This window comes from Diadema antillarum, unplaced genomic scaffold (assembly GCF_040938485.1).
Source record: "Diadema antillarum isolate AM-2024a unplaced genomic scaffold, OU_Dant_1.0 seq00000712_RagTag, whole genome shotgun sequence".
Classification (NCBI taxonomy): Eukaryota; Metazoa; Echinodermata; class Echinoidea; order Diadematoida; family Diadematidae; genus Diadema; species Diadema antillarum.
Window position 1 is genome coordinate 320557 of NW_027271616.1, and position 17347 is coordinate 337903.

A 17347-nucleotide genomic window follows, 5' to 3' on the forward strand; every position below is an offset into this window, starting at 1 on the left:
TCCCTTGGCGGAGGTAATGAACACTTCATGGAATTGGTTGTTGTTTTTTCCTTCAAATCATCATATTGTCTATATCATGTCTTTCGTATTCCAATAGACACTGTCAGCAGTGCCTGTGTGTGGACGCTCCGGTGTTTGCACTGCTGCCCTGACATATTGGCACAATGGATTTGGAGGATGATGGAGACACACTGCAGGAGTTCTCTCTCACTGGTTTCATGTTCGGCAATATCAACGAGACGGGACAGCTTGAAGATGATATCCTAGATGAGGTGATGTTTAATGTTCTTATTTGATATGACTCGTAGATATTTATGATACTTGCAAGTGAATCTGCATATTCCCGGACAGTTACTAGTTTCATCACATATCAAAAGTTAATGAATCAACGGAATTGACATCATTTGATGTTAGCCCAGCCAATTGTATGAAAAGCTGAGTTAATTTCAGTGAAATATATGAGCTTGCACACTGGACAGACACAAGAGTTATTATACCCCCACCCACACATAGTGTGTACATGTATGGGGGTATATAGGAATCACTCTGAGGTCGGGTGGCCGGTCGGTCGGTCGGTCGGTCATTTTTTCAAATGTCTAAATACAGCATATGTACATACATGTATTTTTTTTTCTCAAGTGGGGTATTGCACATTTACTCGTACATTAATGCTGCAGTTTGGTTAAGAAACAAGGCAGCCAAAAGAAGAATGTGGAAGCATGGGAGTAACAGAGTTTCAAGCATCGCATGATCCTTATTTAACAATGCGCCTTGCAGGAGTTTTTTTATCGATAAGTGAGGCAGTAGCAAAGTTCTCATTACTTCTCAATGTGTGTGCAAGGTCTAGTAGCACACCATGCTTTGTGTAGGCACATTTTACAACACTATGATCTGCATACAAGCACCATTAAAAAAAAAAAAAAAAAAAACTACCCGGTACATCAAATCAATTAAGGTTGATAATGAGTGCACTGTGTAATATTTTTATGTATCAACATTCCAAGTGGCAGAATTATGAGTAATACACTGTGGTGATACTTTATTTAATGTTTCAATCGTATTCAAATAGAGTCCTATAGAAACAGTGGAATCTGGGATTTTTTCTGTGTAAGTAGATCTTTTATAGTGTACTTTAATTACTTTGTGTGTGCGTTTTTTGTTTTTATTCAGTACTCATATTAGCAATCTAGGATTCGTATATGTCATGACTTATAAATAATATGACACAGAGTACACAAGTTGCAAATGCAGTTTCATTTTCCAAAGCACCATCCTATTTTTTTTTTCTGAACACTCTACATAATCAATGAACATTATAATCAGTTGTGATATTTCATCTGGTTTGAAACTTACATTGATCAGGAGGCAAAATGTCATCTATCTGGCCTAGGAGCTCTGAGTGGTCTGGACTCCTTGGTCCAAGAAATGGCCCGAGAGGGAGAAGAAGACGAAGATGGCGACGAGGAGTCGGCCTCCGATTCAGATTCTCTTAGTAAGGGTAAATGTAATGCTTTGTCTGCCGGTTGTGTGTTGTGGATCCAGCAATGACATTGGAATGCGGTAACGTCACGTTATTTGCTGCTCTTCTTGGCACATTTATGCATGGTGTTTAATAACAACAGAAAGTCCACTTAAGTGGTATGTCACTGATGCTTTAATGGTTTAGCAAGCATCATCACATGAAACATACAAAATTCATGTGTGTTTTAATGATCTCTGTGAGTCGACCTTTTCCTAGAGCAACTTATGTGAGCCACCAATTTCTTGACAATAGTGAAGGCGTCAAATATTAGATCATGAATTTGATGTCTTGTTATGGCCACTTTGGGTCCAGCATCAGATGCCAGCCTGTTGATGAACAGTTGGCCCACAAATGAGCTGACCTTTATATTTTGTATAATACTTACAAGTTGCACTGAGAGTCAAGAAGTGTTTCTCTATTTATTATTGATGTCAGTATGAATGGAAAAGTCTGATTTGTATTCTGTCCTTATGAATGTTGTGTACTTGTACTGCATAGTACGATATACACTATACTAGTAGACTTCCTTAACCACTATACAGTCTACACACATGTGCCACTGCATTTTACACCTAAGCCCAATTATTAACATAATTTCTCTCTTTTTGAAACCATATTGACTTTAAAGGTTGCAAAGAAAATTTGTTTGATGTAGTCAGTGTTCAATATCAAAGTTGGTTTTGTGCAATGGAGTCATGGCATGGGCAACTTGGTCTCTTTAGCAAGGGATGTTATAGTTTTCCAACAAAGCACAGTGTAAGTGTATGTCCAGACATTTGAACACTCATAAAGTCCCAATTTTCTTATTCTTCTAAAGTTCATGGATTTCTGCATTTATATTAGTAACAGCTATCTCTTTGGGATAGATCTGATTTGATGGCCCTGCATTTATACATTAATCAGATCCAAAAAATGGTATTTGGATATTACTGAAGGAGCTATGTAGCTTTACAGCATACTCAGAACTGTTACATTGACACCACATCCATCTCCAAACAGGTGACGATGAGGGGAGAGTGGAGGCAGTGGACTACTCTGACATCACAGAGGTTGCTGAGGAGGAGCAGGTCTACAAGGAAGCCATGGCAAGCATGGCACCCAGACAGAAAGGTATCCACATCCTCCAAGTGTGAGATGTGATGTCAGCTTAACACTGGCTGCTTGTTACATTTCTCATTAAATTACATATTTTCTTCACATCTTTATTGTAACTTCTATAGTTGGATGTATTTTCTATGATATTTCGAACTTGTACCTAGATGTCACGGTGGAGTGCCCCTCTTGATTACATCTGCTCACCACTTCAGCGTGTTGTGCTGTACAAAGTTCTGAATTTGATGAACATTTGTCCAGCACCACTTTAGTATGTTCATTGTTGTGCTGCACAAAGTTGTCCAGCATCACTTTTCGGCATGTTGTGCTATACAAAGTTCTGAATATGAATGAACGTTTGTCCAATGACTGCCTGCAGCCAATGACGAGGATGATGACTATGATGACTACGACGACGAGGAAGACTCCACAAGAGACGCCAAGACCAAGGACGACTCCATCCTGATGCCACCCCCGCCCCTTCCTCCCCCCGTGTCGAGACAAACCCATGCCCCTCCAGCCACAGAGACAGACGGCAGTGGAAGAGACATCGGTTCCATTGATACTAAAGGGCAGGTTGCCGGGGACGATGCGGAAGGAGCAGTCAAGAAGGAGGAGAACAAAGAAGGGGAGAGGGGCGAGGATGCCTCGGCTAAGAAGCAACCTCATCATGATGCTGGTGCAGATGGCAAGACTGCCAGAGAAGGATCTCTTATCAATGCTCCTCTAAAGCACCTGAGTGCCGCAGCTGATGAGAAGCTTAGAAGCAAAGATGTCACAGAACTGTTCCCGGAGTTCAGGCCAGGCCAGGTGAGAACCCTAATTAATCTTTGTCATGCTGATGTCAAATTTCAATCTGTCACAGTTTGGGAAACTGCACAGAAAGCCATTATTCCAGGCTGGTTTCAGTTTATGTCAAATGATTTCATGTTCTTCAATAGGCTATAAATGTCGGGAATATTACGGCTAAATGTATTTTTGTTATACTCATAAATCAGTACTGTTAAAAGTATGTAATTACACCTAGTAGAATGGATGACATCAAGTTGTAGGTAATTTGTTTGTTTTGTGTGTCTATTTTTTTCTTCCAGAAACCTATGAAATGTAAGAGTACAAACCTTAGCAATCTTGTGCAATAATGATCCATCCACACTGCTTTCAGTGTGCTACATGTATTACACAAATGCTTTTCATAAAATTTTTCAGCCAATGCAGGTAGATATGTCATCACTCATGAGAAAGGTATGTTAATGTTACTGTGAAACTTTGCGTGTATACTTTCATTGCATCATATCCTTCCCTCCCTGTCCAGGTCCTGAGATTCTACCGCCTGTTTGGCCTGCCACAGCAGAATCTGCTCCCCCAGCTGTGGCGAGGCATGAAGAAGAAGAAGAAGAGGCATCCTTCCGGTTCGGAGGCGGCCGTTCAGTCCCCTCCTCCTAGTCCCACCCGGAAGACAATAGATGGATGGGATTATATCTATGCCCCGCCCCCTCCTCCCGAGGACTGTATGCCGGATGATGCTGTAAGCTTCCTCCCTACACGCTTCCAACTCACAAAAGTGTTTGCTTTTGTGAAGCAGATTGTATAAGCTTGAGTATTGAGTATTCAATATGGAGAATTGATGGAAGAGATGTGAATTATTATTCATTTTTTCTCTCCCTTTTCACCAGACACATTTCTGTAGTGTCAAGGTTTCATTTTTAGGTGTAATATTCCATGGATAAAACAAGTAGTGCAGCCATTTTGTATTCTGTTCTTGTCAGCAAGCTTGCCAGGAAGAGAAAATGTTTATTCTATATGTCGAAGGTATTGTCAGGATAGCATATGATGCATCACGCGTTACCCCGGGGTACCACGTTGTGTAGCATCACCTCACATCCACTCGAGGACAGCCGCGGAGAAATGCATGCACTGTGTGTGCGTGTAAATAGTCATTCCCATGCCACTGCATGTTATACTATGCATACATGGCACGCTGTGCTAGCAATAGCGTGTGCTTCAGTGCAGTGCAGTGGCTAGCACGTGCTAGCTCCAGCACCAAAATAATTTCCACTTTTTTTGGCAACCCAGGGTACAACCTGTTTAAAAAAATAAATAATTCAACAAAATGGCTGTTTTTTATTTGGTACCCCGGGATACTATTCTGTTATCATATGCTGGGAATATGAAGTGAAAACCTTGTAATGAATAGTTTACAGGTTCATCTCTACAATGACTTCATCGTAAATATCTTTCATCATCCATTTCATGCAGGAGTTGATAATGGCAGCAATGGAGGCAGAAGGCCAGAACGCTAATGCTGACAAGGACAAGAACAAGGATGCCCTTCCGGAGATCGCTGAGTGGAGATACGGGCCGGCCCAGTACTGGTATGACATGCTGGACGTCCCTGATAATGGGGAAGGCTTCGGCTACGGCTTCAAGCTCAAATCGGTGAGGGACATGTCAATTTTAGTCTTGTCTTAAAAATGCCGTTAGAGATCATGACACCTACTTGAAATATTAATTGATTTTCATGTGTGCTATTCCAAATATGTTGTGTGCCCATGTGTTGAATATTCTATATTTTTGTTGTTGTTTTGTCCTGAAATATTGTCATAAAGTCCAAAAAAAAAATCAACCTCACACTTAAACAAAAGAAGCATAACTGATTATTGAGTGGAGTGCATTCAATGAGTGCTTGTTATGCTCAGCTTCGTATTCTATTCAGCTTCACAAAAATGTTTTGCTGTGACATGCTATATCAGTAATTCACATTTGGTAAATTTTAATGATCCTCAAGTGTGTGTTTTTTGATAGAAAATGAGTGTTATGCCAATCTATGATTACTGCCTGTGTGAGCAAGGAAAGATTTGCTTGCAGATTGGTACTGTAAGAGTATGTGAGAGAGAGACCAGTTATGATGCTAAAGTTGTTACTATGCTCAGGGTAGATAAAGGAGTAGCAGGGGGAGTCCTGTCTGTTTTGACAGTTGGTCATCTGTAAGGGAAATGCAAGCAAACAAACTTGATCACTCCCATTGGGTACCTCATTGGGCTCCCTTGTTTGCGCCAGGCCAAGGAATTTTCAGAGAGGGAGAAGAAGGAATCGGAAGGTAGCCCTGCCGCGACCGAGGACCCCCTGGCCAACATGCCCCCCTTGCCCCCGGCCTCGGACGACTGCTTCGACATGGTGACCCAGCTGGCCTGGGAGAACGACGTCATCTGGGACGCAGAGGAGGTCAAAGACAAGGTCCTGAGCTCCACTTCGGCCAACAATGCCGGCTGGGTGCCCACCCTGGCCAACCGCACAGCTCTGGCTTACTACCAACAGCAGGGTAAGGATTCCCCTTCTCTCTTTTTGCTTAAACGTCCAGTTGTAAGTATTTGCTTGCTGTTTTTATGCCTCCGCAACGAAGTGGCCGGAGGCATTATGTTTTCGGGTCGTCCGTCCGTCCGTCCGTCCGTCCGTCCGTACGTCCGTACGTCCGTCCGTACGTCCGTCCGTCCCGTTTTGTTTTTGTCGATATCTCAAGAACCGTGTGGTGGTTTTACATCAAACTTGGTATGAGGGTATATCCTTGGGGGATAATACTTTGTGTGGATTTTAGGGTCACAGGGTCAAAGGTCAAAGGTCACAGGTTATTTTGTGAAAAAAAAATTGAAATTTCATGTTTTTCTCCATATCTCGCAAATGGTTCAAGGTATCTTCATGGAACTTAGTATATATGCTTGTACTGATGGGCAGTGATTATCTAGGGAAGTTGGGGTCGTGGGTCAAAGGTCAGGGGTCAAAGGTCAAGGTCAACTCCTCAAAATATCACTACTTTCCTTAGAATGCAATATGCCTGAAGGTTTTTTTTTTTTTAAACTTGATGTATGGCATGTATTACCCAATATATATTTTTGGGGAAGTTTCTTGCCAAAAGGTCAAAAGGTCAAAGGTCAAATGAAAGTGCTAAATTGCACTTTTTCCTCCATATCTCGAAAGTAACTCCAGGTATCATCATGAAACTTACATATTTATGCATGTTCAACCTAACAGTGATTCTCTTTGGAACTGTGAGGTCAAAGGTCAAAGGCCAGGTTTAGATAATGCTATTTTCCCATTTGATACTGAAATTATACTTTTCCTCAATACCTTGAAAATTACTCAATGCATAAACTTATAAAAGGGTCAAAAGTCAAGTAAAAATCATCAGTTCCCCAAATACCTGCACTCTGACATTTTAATCATTCATCCAATTGAACCTAGTTCTAGGAAAGTGAACATTCAGCACATTTGTGTCAAACCTGTCCTTTTAATATTTTGCCAATTGTGTGAAACTGTCATCACACATTGTCAAGACATTGTACTATAGACCTATTAGGAGAACCATGCATTATGGCGGAGGCATATCAGTAGCCGTAGCGATATGTCTAGTTTTAATGGAGGTTTCATGTTTTCGCATTGCATGGTATTATGATAGAGATGTTTGAAAGGAAAGAAACTGACTCACTAGAAGTAATTGAATGATGTGAAAGCACTTGTAACTTGTTGCTGTTTTTTGAAGGTTTCATGTTTTTGCATTGCCTGATATTATGTTAAGAGATGTTTGCAAGAAAAGAAACTGACTCTCTTGAGGTAATTGAATAATGTCCAAGCATTTGTAATGTTGTAGTAGAGAGTATTCGCATCTTTTGAGGAAACTTCTTCCTGCTTGACACACCTTTGACCCCCAGTAAGCTCTCACCTCTTCAAATTTCAAAAGGCATTGTGGCTGTCAACAAGAATCTCTTATTGCTGTTTTTTTTTTTCTGTTCATGAAATTATGTTTTTAGGACTTGTAGTTCTGACCAGCTCTCACCTCTTAGAATTTCAAAAGGCAGCATGGCCATCAACAATAATTTCTTTTTGTGTGTGTGTGTTTTTTTTTTTTTCATGATATTATGTTTAAGATGTCCTTTGACAGACTTGTAGTTCTGACTGTCTGATGCTGACCCTTCCTGCACATTTTTTTTTTCTGGCTGTACAGGTCAGAGAGAGGTGGATTACCTAGGCCCAAACTACAACGAGAGGACGGCCGTGAAGGTGGTAGGACCGATGCTGAGTGACCTGACCAATGGCAAGCTGGCCAAGATCCCATCCACACCTCCCAAGCAATCCCAGAATGCAGGTTGGTCATTTTTGTGTCACCGATTTTATTCATCATTTATTCACCATTTACACCGAAAATATGGTAATGAGTAGTTAACATCTCAGGAAAAGACAATGTGGGTAACTTGTGTTTCATAGAAAGATGTGGCATGCGCTTAGAATTTGCTTTGTTTTGTGTTATCCACATCTTGTAGTTTCATGTAGGCTACCCACATCCAAAGCTGGACATCAAATGAGTTACCTGCATCCAGCAGTAATAAACAAACAAATATTGTCACAGTGGCAAACGTGCAAGGATTGAAAGTCAAATTACAATGTACACACATCCAATTCATACATGGTTATAAATCCATTGTGTTGTCAGGGAGCGTGGAAACCTACGGAAATAATAAAATGCTTTCATGTACTATAGAAGAAAAAGGAGATGATATATTCTAGTCAAAATTAATGTTCTGATATCAAATTGAAACTTTATGCTGTCTGTAGCTCCACCCCAAGAAAAAAGTGAAAGTACCTGGTACTCCATCTTTCCTGCTGACAATGAGGAACTGGTGTACAAGCGCTGGGAAGATGACATCATTTGGGACCACGAGGCCATGGACAAGATACCAGCCCCGCCCGTACTCCGTCTGGACCCCAACGACGAGAACATCATCCTCCGCATCCCAGAGGACATGGATCCAGACAAGATGGCCGCCAGTGGCAAGGAGAAGAAAGAGCCTCGCAAGTCCAAGATTGTCATGGAGAAGAGTGGGATGACCAGAACGGAGCCGGATGATGTACGTAGCATCTTTTCTATCTGTACATCCATCTCCTTCAGGTCTCATGCTGGTCATCTGTCAAAATCTGTATAGCCATCCTAACAAGGCAAAATCAGTTTGCCTAGAATTTCAAGAACTATCATTGACATTGCTTGAATATTTGAAGATCCCATTCATGATATGAAATCCAAAAAGTATATCCAAAAAGAGCTAAAACACTGATCAATTTAGTGCTTATTTATGTCAATGTAGGGCAATTTGTCAATCACTAGCAATAAAGAAAAAATGGAAAAGTGTTCCCCACCATTGAAGAGATTCTCACTTAAAAATAAAGGATTGTCAGAAAGTGTTCTACAATGTGCATGTGCGCGAAAGACAGTGTGTAAAGAAATCCACCCGCTGGAGTTGACTGAAATTTGTGATGGCACATATTGTCCCTAGATCCAACATTAGAATACTGGAGCTTAGTCCCGGGGATGTTAAAATGTCATAAAAGAGTCCTTTCTGGCCTGCACTCATTTTCAGTCTGCATGTATATGCATTTTGTCGATGATTATGCTGTTATTTCTGAAAGTAAATTGAGTATGTGAATTTATCTCTTGCTAAGTTTATAAAGAAATGAATGATTTCATCTCATAGACTTGTTCGCTAACAAGATGATTCTCCAATACGCTTTAAAAAAAAAATTGTCTGTAGGATGTACTTCCAGGCAATAAAGAGTATTTTACTATCATTATTTTACTTTTAAGCACCTAGTCATTACGCACCAGCATAATGTGAGAAATCCCATTGCTGTGATTTCTGTAGGATTTCCAAGATCAGCAGGAGAACAAGAATCCATTCAACATCTCAAACGATGAGCACTACTACCCGAAGAATATTGGAGAAGGCAAGCTAAGACCGAACAGATCATCTGACCTGCAGGTAGGTGTGATTTACACAACAGTTAAACAAAGTACTCTAGCAGTCAAGTACTCTGAACCACAGCCGTTACTCTGTCCTCTATGTTTACCTTAAACTGTTAGACATTTGCCCTGAAATTGACAAAATATGGAATTTGGGTGAGAAGTTAAGATCTTAACAATGGGAAACAGGTTTTGTTCCGGTCACTTTGAGATTTTTGTTAATAGATTGGCCATGTATGTTGTTTATCTTGTGTGTGTGAGTTTTAGTTTAGCCAATTTGTCCTTTAGTTACAGATGAGTCCAGTTACAACAAAGTCTTAGGGACCTCCTTCATTATATCGGAATTCATTGAAGCCGAACAAAAATGTATATAAAGATATATAGATGATGATTTAGGGACCTGAATTTCTACTTCGTTGAAAAAAAAGTTTTGTTATAATTGTGTTCTTTATAAAAGGAGTGCACTGTATTATAAAGCAATAGATGGATGGGAATGAACACAAGCAAAAGTTTGTTTGATAATTTTTAAAGTAAATAAAGCGTAAATGTACTTGCAAAGATTTACATGAGCACGGTGAATATTACCTGCATGATAATCTTCATTTTCAGTGAAAAGAGCATACATTATTTTGTATATATACCAAAGTTATACGATTTGACCAACTGACATGACAATCTACTCATCTTCTCTCTTTTTCTTTTCCTTTTTTTTTTTCTCATGTGGTTTTGTAGCACTCTACTCCAGCATCTGAGCTCCGTCAGCCCTACTTCCCCACGCACATGGGACCCAACAAGCTGAGGGCGTGGCATCGCCCCGTCATGAGAAAGTACAACTTTGGTCTGCTCTCCTCCCCAGGCCCCCATGGTGTCTTCCCGCTCGTCAGAAACATCAAACTCAAAGCCAGGGTAACGAGGGCAATGCCGCTCCGTGATTATTAATCTAATGATTTTTTATAAGAGTGCACCGCATGAAGGGAACATCTGTGATTTTTTTACAACAGAGCACATTGGTAAAATGGTCTTATATATTGATTTCATGCATATTAACAAGAAATTGTAAAGTATTGATTCAAGTAATATTGAGATCATGACATGTTATTACTGTCATTACTGAATTGTAAGATGAATTGTAAGAATCTTACTATTGAATTCCTTTCAGCCATCTTTTTTCCTTACAAATCTGAAGACTGTGAAATAAAAAGGAACACATCAACAACATCTGTTTTCCCACTGCACAATAGCACAATTAAATGTATTGAAGTGCATCACCTAACATGCATTGAAATGTATGCCCAAATATGTCCTTGAAGAAGAAAAAAGGTTATGTCTACATGCACACACTGAGATGAAGTGAATAGTAAACAACCTTGTTTGAAATATCATGTGATTCATTTCATTCATTGTGATTGGTCGATTGTTGCTGTGTTTGATGGAGCAGCAAAGAGAGATTGAGAGGCAGGCATCAGGAGGAGGCGAGATGTTCTTCATGAGGACCCCAGAGGATCTCTCGGGCATGGATGGCCATCTCATCCTAACTGAGTACAGTGAGGAGTATCCCCCACACATGATGCAGATTGGCATGGCAACCCGCATCACCAACTACTACAAGAGGGTGAGTAACAGATCAAAGATACCCTTTCCTGCTATACTAGCATTAATACATGAAAATGTGCTCTTTTGTGTGCTGCTGTAAATAGGGGTTGTTTCTGATCTCAATACAAATACTGCTCGTGATTTTCTTACTTGTTTTGATAGAAACCCAGTTCAGATGCCAAGCCGCCTCGTTACGACTATGGTGAAACTGTCAACGTCCACAGTTCTCCTTTCTTGGGGTCACTGAGGCCAGGTCAATCGCTGCAGGCTTTCGAGAACAATCTCTTCAGGGCGCCGATTTACAAGCACCAAATGCTGTCCACTGATTTCTTGCTCATCAGGACCAGGAAAAGGTAAGCCAGGGCCCGTTATATCAAAAGATATAACCGATTATAAATGTTCTTACCACACAGGCTGCCATAGACTTACTATAGAAATAAATTGCATAATCAATTATAACTCTTAATAAAACAGGGCCCAGGACTTACAGTCCTCATTTGTGTTCATTATACCATGATGCATCAACATGTTTGAATGGTATGGTGCTTTCAGCACAGAATGACATGCTACATTACACAAGCATCCTCTGACTATCTTTTCTGCCTTTGTCATCTTGATTTCCAGCAATCTCAATATGCTTGTTATTCTTCGAGGCTGGTTTCATTTGAAATTCCATCAAGAAGCGTACAATGAAATTCAGTCAGATTTGGTACAGTGGTAGGACCATTCATAACGATATTCTAGTTGAACTGATGAGGATCAAGGGCCACATGTTTAAAGGTCAACTCTTTCTATTCTATATTTGCCACAATTTGAGAACTATTTAAAAAATATATTAATGTGTTAATATTGAATAAGAGGGGGAAAGATAATCACTAAGATAAAGTTGTAAAATGGGGCATTATCCTGTAAAGGTAAAATGTCAGTTATTCTATTCTTAACTTTTGTGTATGTGTCATTTCTTATTTACTCAGATGGCTGTGTGAGAATATTGAATACTTGCCTTCTTTCAGTCATGTGAAATGAATTGTGACACTTGAATATGTTTACATTTCTTTCAAGAATATGAAGGTATTCCAGTTACAGGTAAATTGTAAACGTTTGTGACAAAATGAACTTCTATCCAGACATTCCAGTTGTCTACATTCTCATTGACTAACTGGTGTGATGTTACCCACATTAATTTTCCTCAGGTATTTCATCCGTTCCCTGGATCACATATTCACTGTTGGCCAGGAATATCCGCTGATGGAGGTGCCGGGACCGAACTCCAAAAAATCCAATAACCACATCAGGGATTTCCTACAGGTAAGGCTCAGCACTCTAGTGGTAGGTTTCAGATGGAGCAAATCTCGTGTATTAGGCATGAGACTTGTGTCTCAAAGGTATTTCTTGTGTTCTTACACCTGACAAGTCTTTTCTCACTCCTCACAAAAAAAGAAAGAAAAACCAACATGAATTTTAGTATATTGGGTGTCAGTTTGATTAAATCATATGTAGCTGCAATATATGGTAAGAAAGTTCACCATGAGAGATCTGATTACTTTCACTAGACTATCTTCTTCAATAGCAATATTTTATAGGTGAGGCAGTCTTTTTTTTAATGTTGTTGTTGTTGTTATCCAGAGGTAAGTGCTGTAACCTGTGATGACTTACATTAGGATTCATATATCGTTTGTTGCCTTTTTCTGCAGGTGTTCATCTACAGGTTGTTTCTGAAGAGCCCCGACCGCCCCCGCAGGATCAAAATGGAGGACATAAAGAAGGCGTTCCCCACTCACTCGGAGAGCAGCATTCGCAAGCGACTCAAGCTGTGCGCTGACTTCAAGAGGACAGGTCAGGCTCACCTCTGAATTCTAGAAAGCGGGGGTATCAACACAAACCAGGGCCACTAGAATTTACCAGCAAATCTGTAGGAATTGATCTTTTTTGTTTTGTTTGAAGTAGAATTGTGACAGCAAAGTTTCTTTCAGAGACAAATTGGAATGAGAGTCTTTCCTCTCTATGTAAACCAAATATTAATCAATATTTGGGTGACATCTCAGTGTGGTCACATGACCCAGATAGCCTACTTCGAATTCCTCTTGGGCTAAAACAGTGCAAAGGGTACTTGTACATTCAAACAGTTATGAATTTGGTATTCTGCATCATACCTTTTTTAAACTCTAATGGAGATTATGCGTTATTTGCAAGCTTCTAGTAAATTCAAGTGTAGACTTCTTAATTTCTCTGAAGAAGTTTATCATTCAGTACAGTCTACCATCTCAGTGAAGGGTCATCTACAAGCCGCTTAATGAGATCACTGCATTAAGTGTCAGGTGATGCTCAATTGGATTCGTAACATGTGTGTGTAGGAGATGAGGTGATGAACCCAGCACCTCAGTGGCAGAGTACAGTTGTATACTGTTCTCTGGTCCTCTTGTTCTCCTTCTCTAGGACTCGACTCCAACTGGTGGGTGATGAAGCCCGACTTCCGGCTTCCGTCAGAGGAGGAGATCCGAGCCATGGTCTCCCCGGAGCAGTGCTGCGCCTACTACAGCATGCTGAGCGCCGAGCAGCGGCTCAAGGATGCCGGCTATGGAGAGAAGTCCTTCTTCGCCCCGGAAATTGACGACGACGAAGACAATCAGAAGATCGATGACGAGGTATGGTTCCCCCCCCCCCCCCCCCCATCTGTCCATCGAGGGGTTTTGACTCACTGGGATGTGTACACAATAGCTGTACAATGTGGTGTGTTTTCATGTAAAAATATACATAGAATTTGTCTTCAAACAACACTGAGCTGTATTTGATTTGTTGTCAAGTAAAATTATACTGGAGGGAGAGAGTTTTCAGCATTCATGTTGTTTTTAAACAAATAACAAAGCCCCACAAAAAGTTTTGATGAAATATTTCTGCTGTCAATAGTATTGGTCCTCAATATGTGAAGCATATATGTCATAGTTTCATTATTGTTTGATATGTTCTGTAAATCACTCTGTCCTTTTTTGTGTTTGAGGTAATGTGAGGGAGTATTTGTTGTTGTTTTGTTTCTGTTGGTGTGTCACGCATTAATTCAGTCATCTGGAATTACTCCAGAAAGATTTACACACTCCAGCACAGCTTGATTGGAGTTTCTAGTTTGACTTGACCAAGATGATTACGTAGAGTCCTGGGGTCATGATACCAGTGGACGTAAAATTTGCTTGTCTGTTATCGTAGGTCAAGACTGCCCCTTGGAACACAACCCGCGCATTCATCGCAGCGATGAAAGGCAAGTGTCTGCTGGCTGTAACAGGCGTGGCCGACCCTACAGGCTGCGGGGAGGGGTTCTCATACATCAAGGTCCCTAACAAGCCCACTCAGCAAAAGGTAAGGGCAAAACATGCCACATCCCAAACATGTCGTTTTTCTTTGTTTTGATTTTCTCATTGACATTTACATATATTATGCAAGACCCTTAGTTTTCAGAGTTGTTCAACCATTATGCAGTGGTACTTGTACTGAAAGTCAATACCAGTAAGTGGCAGTCAGAATGCTATGTGCCAAGATGGCAACAAACAGACTGGGATTGATCACATAGTGTTAAGGTTGATAACAAAGTGTCAGTGTTTGCAAGTAATACAGATTTCATTTCAAGGATTTCAAGGATTTCAACTGATTTTTACTGTTTTCATAGGAATCATATTAATTATGTGATTGAAGATTTGCAAAAACTTACAGACTTAGAGACTTCAATTCAAACAATTACACACAAAAAAAACCCACAAGATTTATGCCACAGTATGAATATTTTATGCACACATAGTAGAATATTTGTTGCAGTGTTGATATTTTGAGAATCATTACTTTTTCCTTTTTAAGATTTCTATGATAAACAGTTCATATTCAATTGACTGCAATATTTTGGTTAATAGTGGTCAGTGAAATGAGTCTGAGGTAGAAATTCATACCCGTCTTCATCTCAAGAATTCTGTAACGATGCAGTCAGGTTGATGTAATCATCAGCTGTAGTGATATATTTGATGCGTATTTCATGAAAAAAAAATGTGTACAGGTGTAGCGTGGCATTAGGCGACATGTAGTAAAACATGGGTAGATAACTTCATTTGGGGTATATGTGGTTCCGTGATCAGGAGTATGCAATCACGTTACCACATGCATGTATAGCTTTCCCATGCATGCATCAGTTATACCTCCCATTCGCAAACCCAACTTTCCTACTCAACTCCCAAATCAGTGCAAAATATGCTTTGTCTTGCATCTTTAAAGGAAAAGTAACCCTCCCAAAAAAGCCTTCATCAAAATGCCCCTCCCTTCATCCAAAGAGCTGTATCACCAATTTTCTTCTTGTGCATTCCCCCTTTGCATGCTGGAGTGTATACGCAAACCCTTCTACTGGACTCATATGTAGTGGAAGTGTTTTTTTTTTTAAATGCTCAGAACCTACATCCATGATAGCATTTAAATGATTTCAGAATGTGAAGTAGAACCTTCAAAAAATGAATTACTTGTTGTGTGTATCTGATGGGGGGGGGGGGGGGGGGACATGTATGCACAGTCTGAATCAGGCTGTGTCTCGAAACCCTCAAAATCTTTAAACCAAACATATCATTTATTTCTAGTCATACCACTCGCAAATACATGCAAACCTTCTAATTTGATAAGAACGAATAATACTCACTTATTATGCTTTGAAACTAGAAAGGATTTGGTGAAGCTCTTGCCTAGCGTTATAAACATTCAGGATTTGATTGAGTTGATTTACACAAATTCTGTTGTTAGGGAGATGCAAACGCACCCCTCCCGGGGGGTTTCCAGTTGGTAAGTACAGTCTTGTGTTTGGCGTATATTCACCAGCATCTGAACGAACGCACCACCATCTGTTCTCTTGTGGATACAATGCACAGATTCACTTGTTATCAGTCGCCATGGTTACGGAGGCAGATGTGCCAGAGGCAGCTCACAAAAAAAAAGAGCAAAAACAGGAGAGCCTCATGTTTGACACTGACATCAGTTTGTTTGTTGTTTTCTCACCTTTTTTGATGTGCCATTGCTTTTTTTAACTCTCTTGGAAAGTTATTGTTTGTATTTTATCATGTGATTCTATGTTTACGGATTAATTGACCTGTTGGATTTTGCCTTGGGTTGTTATAACCATTTCTGTATTTTGATGTGAGTCATTTGTATCTGTTGAATGCCGTCCCTCATCACATCCAACTTTGTTTGCATGTCATTTTCTAGAACATCCTGTTCTTTCTCTCTTTTCATTTCCATTCTCACATGATGATATACCCAATGGCTAATTCATAATATAGTACCTGCCTTACATTGATTTGCGAATATGTCTACAGAAGTACACCAGTTTCTGTCAAACCTGCATAGGTTGACATTTCTCGTTTGTGTCTCAGCTTGTAAAGCATCTACACTCATCAACAGTCTGTATATTGTCTACTCTTCCCTGAACCCATGCAATCCTGGGTTTAGATCTTTATTCTTCATACCAGGCGTATACTAGTAGTCTGTTCTTCTCTACACCCTCACATTTTTTTTTTATTTCTCTTTGTGACATCATAAGAAGTGCCAGTGGTAGCAACAAAACTATTACAGGCTTGATGCATTACATATAAAGTAATTGCATATCGTGGGAAAGAGCACTTTCCATACTGACGGTATTCAAAAATCCATACTCCCCAACATACTTTAAAATTTCATGTAAGGATTTGCTTTACAGACATCCCCATTCCCTCCTGCCACTCTCTGTCTCTGTGTGTGTCTCTTCCTAAACTTTTCTCCTTTTCGTATGCATACCATTTCCCTTTATTTTGCTCCATGCAACCTCTATTCCCCTGTCACCATTCTTCCTGCAGTGTTGTTCTACCTGTCTTGCATTGTCCCGCATTGTTTGAAGTGTGTGCCTCTCCACTCGTCATCCTACTCTTCCCTTGTCAAATAAAACAACAACAACAAAACACCTTGCATTGCTGCCCCCCCATCTCTGTAATGTTGTCATGACTACTTGTGATTCTATGTTGCCTACATCCACTTCTGCCCACTTTCCCGCTGCTCTAACACCCCACCGCTGTGTCTCTCATCCAGCATCAGCAGAATTCCGGGTTTTCCACCCGGCCCGTGACCCGATGCATGCGCGGTGTTTGTTACCATCGGTACGGCGTTGGGGCGTGGCCGAATTCGGTCTTGGCACCGAGCGTTGACAGAGAATAGACAGTCTTACCTTTGTGGTCATGCCCACAATCAATGAATTAATTATCGTTGCATACACTAGATGCATGTGGCGAATATTAATAGCAATCTTAAAGCATGTCAGCATGACACAGAGTTTGCAAATGCAATGCCAGTCTAGAAGGCAGCTATTA

The 17347-nt window shown here is 40.4% G+C and overlaps 1 protein-coding gene across 1 annotated transcript in view; it reads left to right on the forward strand.

The window, feature by feature from the left end:
• The window catches only part of LOC139737881 (transcription initiation factor TFIID subunit 1-like), a 36002-nt gene that overhangs the window by 2392 nt on the left and 16263 nt on the right, over positions 1-17347 (forward strand). The window contains exons 2-18 of the mRNA XM_071648549.1: positions 98-272; positions 1363-1498; positions 2522-2632; positions 2994-3424; positions 3927-4139; positions 4871-5050; positions 5672-5933; positions 7611-7751; positions 8219-8511; positions 9301-9417; positions 10131-10304; positions 10837-11010; positions 11154-11344; positions 12185-12299; positions 12686-12827; positions 13428-13636; positions 14193-14342. Of these exons, the coding sequence (XP_071504650.1) occupies positions 165-272; positions 1363-1498; positions 2522-2632; positions 2994-3424; positions 3927-4139; positions 4871-5050; positions 5672-5933; positions 7611-7751; positions 8219-8511; positions 9301-9417; positions 10131-10304; positions 10837-11010; positions 11154-11344; positions 12185-12299; positions 12686-12827; positions 13428-13636; positions 14193-14342 (3147 nt within the window). The 5' untranslated portion in view covers positions 98-164. The remainder of the gene's footprint in view (positions 1-97; positions 273-1362; positions 1499-2521; positions 2633-2993; positions 3425-3926; positions 4140-4870; positions 5051-5671; positions 5934-7610; positions 7752-8218; positions 8512-9300; positions 9418-10130; positions 10305-10836; positions 11011-11153; positions 11345-12184; positions 12300-12685; positions 12828-13427; positions 13637-14192; positions 14343-17347) is intronic.